Source organism: Bombina bombina, chromosome 10 (genome assembly GCF_027579735.1).
Source record: "Bombina bombina isolate aBomBom1 chromosome 10, aBomBom1.pri, whole genome shotgun sequence".
Taxonomy (NCBI): Eukaryota; Metazoa; Chordata; class Amphibia; order Anura; family Bombinatoridae; genus Bombina; species Bombina bombina.
Genome location: NC_069508.1, coordinates 42,391,900 through 42,407,994, shown reverse-complemented (window position 1 = coordinate 42,407,994; position 16,095 = coordinate 42,391,900). Strand labels below are relative to the sequence as shown.

The 16,095-nt window shown below is 38.9% G+C and overlaps 1 protein-coding gene across 1 annotated transcript in view; it reads right to left on the bottom strand.

Moving 5' to 3' along the window:
* Positions 1–16,095, bottom strand: part of HFM1 (helicase for meiosis 1) — a 189,623-nt gene that overhangs the window by 131,088 nt on the left and 42,440 nt on the right. The window contains exons 5-10 of the mRNA XM_053693124.1: positions 12,857–12,934; positions 7,882–8,043; positions 5,038–5,238; positions 4,859–4,947; positions 4,361–4,404; positions 4,153–4,254 (exon numbers count right to left, since the gene is read on the bottom strand). Coding sequence (XP_053549099.1) covers positions 4,153–4,254; positions 4,361–4,404; positions 4,859–4,947; positions 5,038–5,238; positions 7,882–8,043; positions 12,857–12,934 — 676 coding nt within the window. The remainder of the gene's footprint in view (positions 1–4,152; positions 4,255–4,360; positions 4,405–4,858; positions 4,948–5,037; positions 5,239–7,881; positions 8,044–12,856; positions 12,935–16,095) is intronic.

Here is a 16,095-nt window from a genome sequence, read left to right as displayed (position 1 = left end):
AAGGGCCTCAATCTGAGTACTTTTGCTAGTTATCAAATAACTAGCAGGTACGCTCGGCACTATTCTGGCCCAGCGTACCTGGTTTTCAATCCGCCACCCTGGAGGTGGCGGATCCCATAGGAATCAAGGGAATCTGACAGCAGCGAAAGCTCATGTTCGCTGCTGCCCGATATCCCATTGATTTCTATGGGAGATGTCTGCACCTAACACCCTAACATGTACCCCGAGTCTAAACAACCCTAATCTGACACCCCTATACCCCGCCGCAACTACACTGTGTGCAGAATTATTAGGCAAATGAGTATTTTGACCACATCATCCTCTTTATGCATGTTGTCTTACTCCAAGCTGTATAGGCTCGAAAGCCTGCTACCAATTAAGCATATTAGGTGATGTGCATCTCTGTAATGAGAAGGGGTGTGGTCTAATGACATCAACACCCTATATCAGGTGTGCATAATTATTAGGCAACTTCTTTTCCTTTGGCAAAATGGGTCAAAAGAAGGACTTGACAGGCTCAGAAAAGTCAAAGATAGTGAGATATCTTGCAGAGGGTTGCAGCACTCTTAAAATTGCAAAGCTTCTGAAGCGTGATCATCGAACAATCAAGCGTTTCATTCAAAATAGTCAACAGGGTCACAAGAAGCGTGTGGAAAAACCAAGGCGCAAAATAACTGCCCATGAACTGAGAAAAGTCAAGCGTGCAGCTGCCAAGATGCCACTTGCCACCAGTTTGGCCATATTTCAGAGCTGCAACATCACTGGAGTGCCCAAAAGCACAAGGTGTGCAATACTCAGAGACATGGCCAAGGTAAGAAAGGCTGAAAGACGACCACTACTGAACAAGACACACAAGCTGAAACGTCAAGACTGGGCCAAGAAATATCTCAAGACTGATTTTTCGAAGGTTTTATGGACTGATGAAATGAGAGTGAGTTTTGATGGGCCAGATGGATGGGCCCGTGGCTGGATTGGTAAAGGGCAGAGAGCTCCAGTCCGACTCAGACGCCAGCAAGGTGGAGGTGGAGTACTGGTTTGGGCTGGTATCATCAAAGATGAGCTTGTGGGGCCTTTTCGGGTTGAGGATGGAGTCAAGCTCAACTCCCAGTCCTACTGCCAGTTTCTGGAAGACACCTTCTTCAAGCAGTGGTACAGGAAGAAGTCTGCATCCTTCAAGAAAAACATGATTTTCATGCAGGACAATGCTCCATCACACGCGTCCAAGTACTCCACAGCGTGGCTGGCAAGAAAGGGTATAAAAGAAGAAAATCTAATGACATGGCCTCCTTGTTCACCTGATCTGAACCCCATTTAGAACCTGTGGTCCATCATCTAATGTGAGATTTACAAGGAGGGAAAACAGTACACCTCTCTGAACAGTGTCTGGGAGGCTGTGGTTGCTGCTGCACGCAATGTTGATGGTGAACAGATCAAAACACTGACAGAATCCATGGATGGCAGGCTTTTGAGTGTCCTTTCAAAGAAAGGTGGCTATGTTGTCACTGATTTGTTTTTGTTTTGTTTTTGAATGTCAGAAATGTATATTTGTGAATGTTGAGATGTTATATTGGTTTCACTGGTAAAAATAAATAATTGAAATGGGTATATATTTTTTTTTTGTTAAGTTGCCTAATAATTATGCACAGTAATAGTCACCTGCACACACAGATATCCCCCTAAAATAGCTATAACTAAAAACAAACTAAAAACTACTTCCAAAACTATTCAGCTTTGATATTAATGAGTTTTTTGGGTTCATTGAGAACATGGTTGTTGTTCAATAATAAAATTAATCCTCAAAAATACAACTTGCCTAATAATTCTGCACTCCCTGTAAATTAATGTTTAACCCCTAAACCGCCGCTCCCGGACCCTGCCGCAACTAAATTAAATGTTTAACCCCTAAACCGCCGCTCCCGGGCCCCTCCGCCACCTATATTAAACTTATTAACTCCTAAACCTAAGTCTAACACTAACACCCCCCTAACTTAAATATTATTTAAATAAATCTAAATACATATTACAATTATTAACTAAATTAATCCTATTTAAAACTAAATACTTACCTGTAAAATAAACCCTAAAATAGCTACAATATAACTAATAATTATATTGTAGCTATTTTAGTATTTATTTTTATTTTACAGGCAACTTTGTATTTATTTTAACTAGGTACAATAGCTATTAAATAGTTATTAACTATTTAATAGCTACCTAGTTAAAATAACTACAAAATTACCTGTAAAATAAAATCTAACCTAAGTTACAAATACACCTAACACTACACTATCATTAAATTAATTAAAAAAATTAACTACAATTACCTAAAATTAAATACAATTAAACAAACTAAACTATAGTACAAAAACAAACACTAAATTACAGAAAATTAAAAAAAATTACAAAAACTTTAAACTAATTACACCTAATCTAAGCCCCCTAATAAAATAAAAAGCCCCCCAAAATAATAAAATGCCCTACCCTATACTAAATTACAAAGTAATCAGCTATTTTACCAGCCCTTAAAAGGGCTTTTTGCGGGACATTGCCCCAAAGTAATCAGCTCTTTTACCTGTAAAAAAAAATACAACCCCCCCCAACATTACAACCCACCACCCACACTCCCCTACTCTAAAACCCACCCAAACTCCCCTTAAAAAAAAATAACACTAACCCCCTGAAGATCACCCTACCTTGAGCCGTGTTCACCCAGCCGGGTCGAATTCTTCATCCAAGGGGGGCAGAAGAGGTCCTCCATCCGGCCGAAGTCTTCATCCAAGTGGCGTCTTCTATCTTCAATCATCCGGAGCGGAGCCATCTTCCATCCAGCCGACGCGGAGCCATCTTCTTCCAACGACGTCCTAACACCGAATGCATGGTCCTTTAAATGACGTCATCCAAGATGGCGTCCCTCGAATTCCGATTGGCTGATAGGAATCTATCAGCCAATCGGAATTAAGGTAGGAAAAATCGGATTTGTTGATTTAATCAGCCAATCAGATTGAACTTCAATCCGATTGGCTGATTGGATCAGCCAATGCAAGGTCAATTCTATTGGCTGATCCAATCAGCTAATCGGATTGAACTTCAATCCGATTGGCTGATTAAATCAACCAATCAGATTTTTCCTACCTTAATTCCGATCGGAGTATGCCATACATCCTTAGTCGTTAAGGGTACGTCGTATGTCATCGGTCATTAAGGGATTAAAGGGATACTAAAGTCAAAATAAACTTTTATGATTCAGATAGAATATGCAGTTTTAAGACACTTTCCAATTTACTTCCATTATCAACCTCTGCACAGTCTTTTTAAATTCACACTTTCTGGGGAGCAAGATCCTACTGAGCATGTGCACAAGCTCACAGGGTATACATATACTAGTCTGTTATTTGCTGATGTCTGTCACATGATACCGGGGGCCGAAAAATGTGGGGAAAAATACATTTGTCATAAAAAAAATCTACTGCTTATTTGAAATTCAGAGTAAGTGCTAATGCAGTCTTTTTTATTAGGTACTTGTTAATTATGTTCTAGTCAATACTACTGTATTGACTGGTCCTTTAAGAAAACAAATGTCTGCTGCCAGCAATAAGAGGTGGTTGACTTTCCTATACACCACTGATTCACATCTTTACTTCTCCAGCTGATCTATACAGTACCCTGGGACAAGTCATAACGCTTTCCGTATTCTGATTTGATTCTCCTGCAAGATAGAGCACATGTACTGTAGATTTGTTTCTTTCTGTCCCTCAGTGTGTTGGTGTATATTGTTATATCAATCAAATTTAGTAGAGAATTAACCCTATATAAAGAAAATATCATTGTCTATTAACTTCCCTTTTTTGCTTTTTATATTTTTGATTTAAAAAAATGTATTCATTGTGATGTTTCAACCCATCAGAACCTTTTACAAACTCATACATCTTGCAAGGGAAATAAATAAATCAGTGTGGCCCTCTTTGAAAAAGGTTGGACACCTCTGGTAAAAAAAACAACATTGGCAACAGGTCCACTTTAAATGAGCATATACCAAGGTCAAATATTATTTCCCTTTTTTAATGGTTTAGTTACAATTGCGCCAAACTTTTGTACAGATGATACACAGCAAACTTAAAGTTACATTTATAATGATTAAATAAATTATCTTACAAAGTACTGGCAGGTCTCCCTTTGTAAAAGCTGCTTCAATTACTTTTCTGTCAGATATATCAACACCAGCATGGTGGTATCCAACACCATATGTTAAGAGATCTGTGATAGAAACATTGCCCATTAATGCCTTGTCCAATTTATGTTTGGGTTATGCATGATATTACTCTTTTTTTTTTTAGAGAAGGATAAAGAAATTGGCACTTACCTCTGAGCTTTGCATCTTTTATGGCATTTGCAGACTTCTGAAGTCTGATAGAATTAGAAGAAATAATAACCTATTACTATGTTGGGACACACTATTCAGATATCTTCACTTAAACCGTTAAATGACAATTTGCTAGAAAATGCAACAGCTCATTCAAACACTGTTTTTTTGTTCTATTCATAAAAAAATTCTTAAGTTACATGTATCAGATATGTTTTCTTATTATATGCAGACATTTTTACAATTAATTATCAATTGTATGCCTAAAAGCAAAATTAATAAATTAGTAGTGGATAAAATATTTTCCATAATATTTACATTTTTTGACGGTTTTCATTTATCTTTATATGTAAAATAAAAATCCTTGGAACTCCATATATATGTACTGTTCAATCCATATTAATCTCAAAACTGAAACATTATTTGCATGGAGTAAACCCCCATATAAAAAATACAGTATTGTGCTTTAGCATTAGAAAGAAGCAAAAAAATACAAACCTTTGTTTGTGTTCTATGCTCATGATAAACTTAGCATCCTTCGCAAGAACAGAAGCTGCCTGTTGTACGCCTTTCCGTGTAGCACAAAACTTAAGAAACAGATTGTTTTATTTAGCGAAGCATAAAAATAAACACATAAAATATGCAAAACCTCATATGTGACAACAGATTATATTTACCACAAGAGTTGGCTTCTGATCTGAATACGTCTGTATAACGCCAGCAATTTTGTAGTTAAGACTTAGGTCAAACTTAAATTCTGTTTGATTGCCCGTGCACGGAAATCCCAATACAACTTTCCTCAGTTTCACTGGTCGATGGGTTTCATCAATTTTCATACAAACAGCAGAATGTCTTCCATCTGACAGCCATTCTGCAACCTAAAGTAACAAAGACACACAATGATACAAGATATTTTCTGCCTAGTAATTTCATTTTCTAATATTCTAAGATGTTAAACTGAAAAAAAATGTAAAATCCCTCTTTGAAACATATTGTTTTGTTGAATGATATTCAAACAAAGTAGTTAAATATTTTTTTTGGTTTCTAATACATCAGTTATACAAACAATAGGGCACAATTTGCAATATAAAAACATATTTTTGTCAACAGGTTTACAGTTATAGAATAAAGTCACTCAAGTCCTGTTTGTCTAATTGTATAAATATTTATAGATTCTCACCTAAGACATCCTTTGAGTGTAATGGAATAAGTGACTCTCTCTTTACAGAACTAAAAAATATATAAAATAAAAATTCACAGTATAATTTGCATGTTTAAAAAGAAGAAGCGCTCAATCAGGGAACAAAGAAAAGCAAAATATCTTGTTTTATGGCTACTCACTCACACCAGGAGTAGTCTGTTTTTTGCCCAGAATGTGCCTTTCACATATAAGAACTATCCTGCTGAACGACAGAGAAATACATTTCTGTCACATCAGAATCATGAGCTATTCCAGTGTCAGACAGTTGGAGCATGTTAAAAGAGTCTAGAACAGATGCTAGAGTACGAGTAGACTTCTTAGACGTGGGCATACTTTTATTAAAGGGATAGGAAAGTAAAAATTAAACTTGCATGAGTCAGATAGAGCATGTAATTTTAAGACAATTTTAAATTAACTTCTATTTCCAAAGTGCTTTGTTCTCTTAATATTCCTTGTTGAAAAAGAATGCAGCATATATCCTGCACTAGTGGGAGCTAGCTGCTGATTGGTGCCTTCACACATTTGTCTCTTGTGATTGGCTAATTAGATGTATTCATCTAGCTGCCAGTAGTCCAATGCTGTTCCTTCAGCAAAGGATAACAAGGGAATGAAGCAAAATTTGATAATATAAGTACACAGAAAAGTTGGTAAAAATTGTATGTTCTATCTAAATCAAGAATGAAAATGTTGGGGTTTTCTGTCCCTTTAAGCAGGAACTGGCTTAATATCAATATGGAGCCTTCTGACTGTTTAATGTCATAGAGGAGGAAACCAGCGAAGATACAGGATATTGCATGAAACTGAATTTTAATTGTGTTAAGGTTTAACTGCTGAAAACACTCTTCTTCACCCACATAATTTTCACTAACAATGTACTTAAGAAGTTGTATCAGCATCACCCATACACTAGAGTGATTTCATAACAATTATTAGACTTTATTCCATTCTCACTACGATTAAAATTGCTATTCTATTTTTCAGCTGGACACTTAGGGCTCCATTTATGAAGCCGCGAATGCTGCTTCGGAGTCCCATCGTTTCAGGTCATAAGGCCGCTGCTCCTTAACCTCTCCGCCACCTTTTAGGTGGCGGGTTGAAATCACCCTGTTCCGATAGGGATGATTGACAGCACCTGCTAGCGGACGATTGGCCGTCAGTGAGCAGGGGGCGGCATTGCACAAGCATTTCACTAGAAATGTTTTTGCAATGATAAATGCTGACAGCGAAGTCGCGCGGACATTATCAACATGTGATAAATCTACCCCTATAACTGGTTTGCTACTTTAATAATACATTTAATACAACTCAGCATACTTGATGGATTTTTAAACATTTTGATTTGTCCCTTAAATAGTTGCTCTGAAAAAGCAAACTCGCAAAAGAACTAATGCTAAAGAACTTTTAAATAAAATGCAATCTGTAAATGTTAGAGATTTAGATTGTTCTCTGTACAACAGCATTAATGATTATCAAAATTATTGAACACTGGTACATATATATCAGGCATCAGTGTAGTCTTAATATATTATATATAAGTACTAATTCTGAGCCCCTAAAAATCCTTTGCTGCTACTCTAGATTTATGGGATGCCAACTTTAACTGCTAACATACCAACTCTTTTGCTACACCTAATCCCCACCACACCCAACATCCATCTCCTTGTCAAACCTAGTACTTACCACCTAATGCCCCTACCCACCTAACAGTGACCTCACCAAAACCACGCAAAATAAAACCCACTTAAACACCAACCCCACCCTTCTTGCATTCATTAGACCCTGACACCCACTCTGAACATATCAAATGCCGCACTCACCTCAAGGACACCCCATAGTACATATCTTCCATGACTCCACCCACACCAATCATCATCCAATCACTGCAATAACCAACTTACACACCTGCACCCATGGCAACTACCTTGACCCAACTTACCACATAACCCACCTTTATTTTCCCAAAATCCTCAACTAACACTATCTAACAATTACCATGTAAGTACCTAGGTCCCCAACAAGTTTAAAGAACTCAGTTCTGGGAAAGTAAAGATTAGGGGGATCAAGTATGTAAGTGGCAATGCTGAAACAAAGGTCTATGACATGAATAATGCCATGGTTAAGTAGAGTCTCAGGTTGTGGATTTAGATGAGATGAGTGGGGTTATAATGGATATTGGATGGTGAATTCTTTGGTAGCTCTGGAGGTGGAAATTGTTAGGAGCAGAGTAAAAAGGGCTTTGAAATTTGGTTAACTGGATGACTGCCCTGTAAAAAATGTATACTCAGCATTAGATCATTTCCAAAATGTAAAAGCAACCTACATCTTCTGCATTGGGTATTGTTGCAGAAACAGCCACAAAACGCATTGGTACAAGCACTTCAGACTGCTTGTAAACACGAGAAAGAGAAGATTGTATTGTTTTCATTCTGCTTACTACAACCTCAAGTGTTGCACCTCGGTTTTCATCCTTCACTGTATGAACCTGCATAGAAAAGATCGAATGGCTTTAGTACTGTGTATGAACAATAATACACATAAATTACTTTGGATTTTGTTATGTTATGCAGAAAGTATGAAGAAAACGATGATGCACTCTCTCTTCAAAAATACATTATGATCATAAAAATAAATAATAAATTGTCTGGTCTGTTAGACATGCTTGTGCCAAAACACATTAAAAATTGACCTCTGCAACAACTTGCTCCAAGGCTGTTTTTATTAAAGAAACATTAACAGTTTGAAAATAAAAAATGAACAGAAAAACAAATCTTCATAAAATAAATTTACAAGATAAAATAACTACTGGTGCACTTGAAATAAGTACTACTAGGGTAGATAACTGATTTGTATACTTTACAATAAAGTAGCCATCTAGTGTTTTTATCTAGCCTTTCGCTTGCCTAAATTTTATGATGTATCTAAACTAAAGGTTTTGCAGCACTCGCAAAGCATGTGATCTGATGTCACTTATATGCAGCACATGGTCTCATGACATTATGGAAAAACTTTAGGCAGTACTTTCATACACTACTTCTTAATGTCTTCATCATATCCGAGGCAATGGTGTATATTTACTAAGCAGCGGATGCTGCTTTTTTCAGCACAAGCCTTCCGGCTCGCCGGAAACAGGAGTTAAGAAGCAGCTGTAATGCTCGTGGGATATTCCACTATCAGACCAAACTTGGCCAGTAGTCTTCTTATCCTGGCGTCAAGTGGAATGATAGGAAATATCCCAGAGCAGAGAGAGAGTTTGTAAAATGAGGTAAGCAGTACTCACAGCAGGCAGGGCAGTACTCAGCGGCAACAGAAAGGTAATCCAGCAGTATGGCTGTTCAGGGGTAAACCAATAGAAGGACCGGGAACAGGCAGGAGTCAGCAAGAAAAGGATATCCAGCAGTATAACAGTTCAGGGGTAAACCAATAGAATGGTCAGGCTGGCAGAGTTGATCAACAGTTAAGCAATCCAGCAATGCTGATGTTAAGGCAAGCAGAGTAGTCAAACGGGCAGAGTTCATCAACAGTTAAGCAATCCAGCAATGCAGAGTTTAAGGCAAGCAGTGTAGTCAAACAGGCAGAGTTCCTCAACAGTTAAGCAGTCCAGCAATTCAGGGGTTAAGGCAAGCAGAGTAGTCAAACAGGCAGAGTTCAGCGACAGTGAATCAATACAGCAATTCAGCATACAGATATACAGCACCTAGGAGCACAAGAAGTAACATCTATACTTGGGCACATGTGAGAGAGACTGAGGTCTTTACATAGGGAAGACAGGGCGGGCGGTAATAATGTCATCACCGCGCTGCAGTTACACTGCCGTATCCCTAGCAACAGGACGAGTGTCTGCGTCCGTGGCAACGGCCACAGCAGAGCAAAGGAGCAACGTGACAGCATTGGTCTTAAAGGGATATTAAATCCCCAAAAAATTATTTCATGATTCAGATAGAGAATACAATTTTAAACAGCTTTCTAATTTACTTCTATTATCTAATTTGCTTTATTCTCTTGATTTTCTTTCCTGAAAAGCATATCTAGATAGGCTCAGTAGCTGCTGATCGGTGGCTGCACATAGATGCCTCATGTGATTGGCTGACCCATGTGCATTGCTATTTCTTCAACAAAGGCTATCTAAAGAAAGAAGCAAATTAGATAATAGAGGTAAATTGGAATGTTGTTTACAACTGTATTCTCTGTCTGAATCATGAAAGAAAAATGTTGGGTTTAATGTTCCTTTAAGATCGCTGCTCCTTAACTCGTCTGCCACCTTTTAGGTGGCGGACTGCAATGATCCTGATCCGATACGATCAGGATGATTGACACCCCCTGCTAGCGGCGATTGTGCAGGAGTCGGCATTGCACAAGCATTTCTTGTTAAATGTTTTTGCAGGCATTTAGCGATGCAGGGGAGACTTGATTCGCTGTGGTGAATCATGTCTGTCCAGCATTTGATAATTCGGCCCCTTAGGGGCATATTTATCAATGTGCGAGCGGACATGATACAAAGTAGCGTATCATGTCCGTTGCACATCGATAAATGCTGATTGCATACGCTGTCAGCATTTATCATTGCACCAGCAGTTCTTGTGAACTGCTGGTGCAATGCCGCCCCCTGCAGATTTGCGGCCGCTAGCAGGGGGTGTCAATCTTTGTCCGCAGCCTCAGAGCAGGCAGACAAGTTATGGAGCAACGGTCTTTAGACCGCTGCTTCATAACTTCTGTTTCCGGCGAGCCTTTATAACTTCTGATTCCGGCGAGCCTTTATAACTTCTGATTCCGGCGACCCCGAAGGATCCCTGGAAACAAGGGGCATCAAACGGAGCTTGATAAATATGCCCCTTAGTCTGAACTTCAAATGTGTAGTAGATTTTTTTTCTAAAAAATATCTGTTATGTCTTTTCTCACTCCTCCTGTATCAAGTGACAGCCATCAGTCAATCACAAATGCAAATATGTATACAGGTGGCCCTCGTTTTACAACGGTTCAATTTACACCGTTTCAGAATAACAACCTTTTTTTCCAGTCATGTGACTGCTATTGAAAAGCATTGAGAAGCAGTGCATTTATTAAAATAGCCAGGAGGTGGAGCTGTCCGCTTGTGTTGCAGCAAAGCCAAGCAAGCTGAAATTAATCAGTTTAACCAGACCTGAGCTATCAAGCAGATTTCAAAGGAACTAGATCTTCCTGTCTATAAATCAGTCCAGATTGGAATGCATAGAAAGAACAGTTTGCAGAAAAATTCAAGTGCAGTCTGTGTTGTGTGATTATTTTTTTAGGTTTATAATGTTGTTTAGCAAATGTTTTTGCTCATTTAACTTAATTTAATTATATATTCTGTGTTGTGTGATTATTTTATTAGGTTTATAATGATGTTTAGCATTTAAAGTCTTCATTTCAAAGCTTTAAAAATAATGTATTAGGTGTTACTTATGACAATTTTGAGAGGGGCCTGGAACCTATCTCCCTCACTTCCCATTGACTTACATTATAAACTGGGTTTCAATTTACAACGGTTTTGATTTACAACCATTCCTTCTGGAACCTAACCCCGGCGTAAACTGAGGGCTACCTGTATTCTGTTCATTCTTGCACATCCTTAGTAGGAACAGCCCGCCCGGCATTTGTTAAATCTACCCCTTTGAGTTTCATATCACTTTAAATATAAGGTACTAAATTACAAGTTGAGTGCTAAATTATCGTGCGCCAACAAATGGGCAAATTTGCCCGTTTGCAGGTGCGATAATAACTCAGCCACTACAAGTGGCTGGTTATTACTACCACAAGCTTGCGGTAGAAATTAGCGCTTATAAAAGGTTAATTTTATAAATGTGCCTCAAATGCCCCCCAAATACAGCCTACTGTATTTTATTAAAAATAAAGATAGCAGTGTCTTTATTTTTTAATAAAGTAACTGCACTAGGCAGTATTTTGGTGCTAAAGTTGGTGGGAGTGAGGAGTTAGAACGAGGCTCCCATAAGAGCCTATAGAAGCACACTTTATTTTCTATAAATTACTTGGAAACCTAGACATACAAGGTATTCCTAAAATCAGAATCACAAAATGTAGCTGCACCAGACAATTTCAACACTTACAAAGGTCTATTATTCCATGGCCATAATAATAAATTAATGGAATTATAAACCTTTGCAAGTGTTGAAATTGTCTGGCGCGGCTACATTTTGTGATTTGGATTTCAGGTGATGTTGGCAGCCATCAGTAGCCTGCACTGACATTTAATTGGTAATTGTGCAGAACTGCTTCTTGTTTGATTCCTAAAATCAGGACAAAATAATGAATCTATTTTTAGGTATTTTTCTTTAGCTACACTCGTGTTGAAATGATTATAAAGAAAAGTACCAAAACATTTCCTTTTCCTATTTTTCTCCCATTTTTTAATATTAAATTTATATTTATTATTATTTTATGTGCCCATATAGGGTATCACAAGAAAGCATACAAAGAGAGAAGCGCTCTACCAGGAACGAACAACAGCTCAGTGGCTTGTTCTATGGCGATTTACCACCCGGAAGCAGCCTCTTTTAGACCAGTGTGCTTTTCACAGAAGAAAACTTTCCTGAAGTATATCAGTCTGATCCCGCCAAGTAAGGTCAGTCCAGCCCCGAAATACCAGGCAATTCTCCTCTGAACAAGGAACATGACAACCCCAGACGATCGTTTCGGCCTCCTATGGGCCTCGTCAGTGAGGTGCAGCCACATTCCTCTAAGCACACTGGGCAAGGAGTCCACGTCTGGTTTCCCCCATCACCCATAGGGAGACTTCCCCAGGGTCATAATAATTTGCATACAAAGAGAGAAGCGCTCTACCAGGAACGAACAACAGCTCAGTGGCTTGTTCTATGGCGATTTACCACCCGGAAGCAGCCTCTTTTAGACCAGTGTGCTTTTCACAGAAGAAAACTTTCCTGAAGTATATCAGTCTGATCCCGCCAAGTAAGGTCAGTCCAGCCCCGAAATACCAGGCAATTCTCCTCTGAACAAGGAACATGACAACCCCAGACGATCGTTTCGGCCTCCTATGGGCCTCGTCAGTGAGGTGCAGCCACATTCCTCTAAGCACACTGGGCAAGGAGTCCACGTCTGGTTTCCCCCATCACAAGAAAGCCCTGTTTGTATGTTAACTGTGTATAATGTGTATGGGTGCACTCAACAAGAAAGCGGATCATTATGGTTAAAGTGAACGATTCACAGCAAAATCGACAAAATTGCCTGTGTCATTAAAGCATGTAAACAGGGAAAAATGTCTGTCCTTAAGGGGTTAATAAAATTTTATACAATTACATTACCTCATCAATAAGAAAGAGACGCACAAGTTGAACCAAAGTATTATCTCTCCATTTCCTGGTCATACTGTCCCATTTTTCCTGTTGAAAAACAAACAAACAGATTGCTTCACTTTATTAGTTAATCATATACTTTATATAAGTAGTTGTTGGATCTCCATTTGGCCACCCCTGCTTTATATCATAGATATCATAGGTGGTCAACCTTTTTGAAAGAGTGTGCCAAATTTGCAATAATCTTCTAAAATAAAATTCTCTTGAGGCTGTGGTACCTTAGTATGCTTAATTAATACATTATTTTATGTATTATATAAAATGTCCATAGTTTTATAAAGAAATAGTTAACCCTTAAAGGGACAGTCTACACCAGAATTGTTATGGTTTAAAAAAAATAGAAAATCCCTTTATTACCCATTCCCCAGTTTTGCATAACCAACACAGTTATATTAATAAACTTTTTCCCTCTGTGATTAACTTGTATCTAAGCCTCTGCAGACTGCCCCCTTATGTCAGTTCTTTTGACAGACTTGCATTTTAGCCAATCAGTGCTGACTCCTAGGTAACTCTTCGTGCGTGTGCGCAATGTTATCTATATGGCACACTTGAAGTAACGCCCTCTAGTTGTGAAAAACTGTCAAAATGCATTCAGATAAGAATTACCCACTTAGGTTTTGCTTTCAACTAAGAATACCAAGAGAACAAAGCAAAATTCCTAAAAATAAATCAATTGGAAAGTTGTTTAAAATTGTATGCCCCGACTGATTTATAAAAGTTTATTTTTGACTAGATTGTCCCTTTAATTAATAATTTATTATTGTATATTGCCCACATCCCCAGCATCACATACGCTTTAAGTTTTAAAGTGCACTACACAAAATCTAGAACAAATTCTGATGTGCTACAAGGAATGTAGACAGTGGTGGCACTGTGCTTTAAAAAGGGAAAAAAGCCCCTTTCAATCTGTGCTAGTGTTCACTTACCTTGAAATATGTTTTTGTCAAGCCCCTAGAAGTTTACCTAAGCTTGGTAGGGGCCATGCTACATTCACTGCTAGAAATTCTGGGAGATCTTGGGGACTTTCTAAAAAGAAGGATGTGAATGAGGCTAGATTCCTGGCTGCGTTAAGAAGCTGGGGTTTAGTGCAGCTGACAGCACGGGGTGTCCTGTGTGGAGTGTCGGAGATGGATACAGAGGGGTGCGTTAAGTTTAGCACACAGAATCTGCAGACTTCTAATTATTTGTTTGACCCTTCTCTAAGGTTAACAATATTTTTTACCTCCGCAACTGAAGTGATCCTGTAGCTGACTTAGTGCCAAGACTCATGGAGGAGTTGTTAAAATATTCCTGCTAACGCCAATTTATGCTTTGTTATTCTCTATGGAAGTATTGGGGTTCTTGTTTCTGGCCTGCCCTTCTGGTTCTGACCCCAGCATGCACTCTGATTTACTTATCTTGCCACACCCTTGCCTGTCCCCTGAACTGTGAACTGATTGCTGACATTTGGAACAAAACTTTTGACTATTCTTCTGCCTGCCCCTTTTACTATGACACCTGGCTTCTGTCATCCTGGTATTGGACCCTAGCCTCACTATTGACAACTCTTCTGGATATCCCCTGGCTGCTGACGTCTGATCCTGTCTTTTCAGTGTCAACCTCAGCTTGTTCCTGACACTTGCCTGCAACACATCACCTGCACACTGGGTTCCAGTTCACAAGCAAGGTAAATCCCCACATACTATGGGACAAAATAATAAGGTTACCAACTTGGCGAACCAGTAGCAGACACTGTTACTCCAATAGCCGCAGTTAAAATTGCACAAGGATAACCTTGTGCAGCACTTCCCTCTGCACTCACAAGACCAAACATAATGCCTATCAATTATCCTCATTGAATGAGTTGGGGTGATTTATCCAGTTGTATAAGTCTCCAAAAGCCTCCTTTGCTGCTTAGTACATGGAGCCCTAAGGACCAGTATCAGATCCAGTACATATTAAGGCATGCCAGTTTTTACAACCTTCAGCTTCCACGCTTACTTACATAATTCCTGCATCATGGAACTCTTCCCAAAGAGGTTCAGGTTAGCTGATCAATTAGGAGGCATCTGCTTCTTACGAAAAGAAAAAGGAAATGTATGCTTACCTGATAAATGTATTTCTTTTTTGACACAATGAGGAGGAGGCAAAGAGCACCACAGCAGAGCTGTTAAATAGCTCCTCCCTTCCCTCCCACTCCAGTCATTTGACCAAAGTTAGGAAGAGAAAGGAAAAGCCAAGGTGCAGAGGTGTCTGAAGTTTAGAAAAAAACCCACAACCTGTCCAAAAGATCAGGGCGGGCCGTGGACTCATTGTGTCAAAAAAGAAATAAATTTATCAGGTAAGCATAAATTTTCTTTTCTTTTTTAAGACACGATGAGTTCACGGATCATCTTAATTACTAATGGAATTCAATACCCAAGCTAGAGTACACAGATGATACAGGAGGGACAAGACAGGAAACCTAAACGGAAGGCACCACTGCTTGAAAAACCTATATCCCAAAAAAAACGGCCTCAGCCGAGGCAAAAGTGTCAAAATTTGTAGAACTTTGAAAAAGAGTGAAGAGAGAACCAAGTTGCAGCCTTGCAAATCTGTTCCACAGAAGCTTCATTTTTGAATGCGCATGAGGAAGCAACAGCCCTTGCGGAATGAGCCGTAACTCTCTCGAGAGGCTGCTGACAGCAGTCTCATATGTAAAACGAATGATACTCTTCAGCCCAAAAAGAAAGAGAAGTAGCCGTAGCGCTTTGTCGGTTTCCAGAGAAAATACACAAACAAAGAAGAAGACTGACGAAAAACCTCAGTCGTCTGCAGATAAAACTTTAAAGTACGGACCACGTCCAAATTGTGCAAAAGTCGGTCCTTCTGAGGAGGAGGATTAGGCCACAAAGAAGGAACAACAATAACATGATTAATGTTCCAATCAGAAACAACCTTAAGAAGAAATCCTAATTTAGTACGTAGAACTACCTTATCTGAATGGAAAATAAGGTAAGGAGACACATACTGTAATGCAGAGAGCTCTGACACTCTCCGAGCAGACAAAATAGTAACAAAAAATAAGACTTTCCAAGATAACAATGTAATCTCTAAGGAAAGCATGGGCTCAAATGGAGCCCTTTAAGAACTTTAGAAACTAAATTCAGACTCCATGGAAGGAGTAACTGGTTTGAACACAGGCCAGATCCTGACCAAGGCCTGAGAAA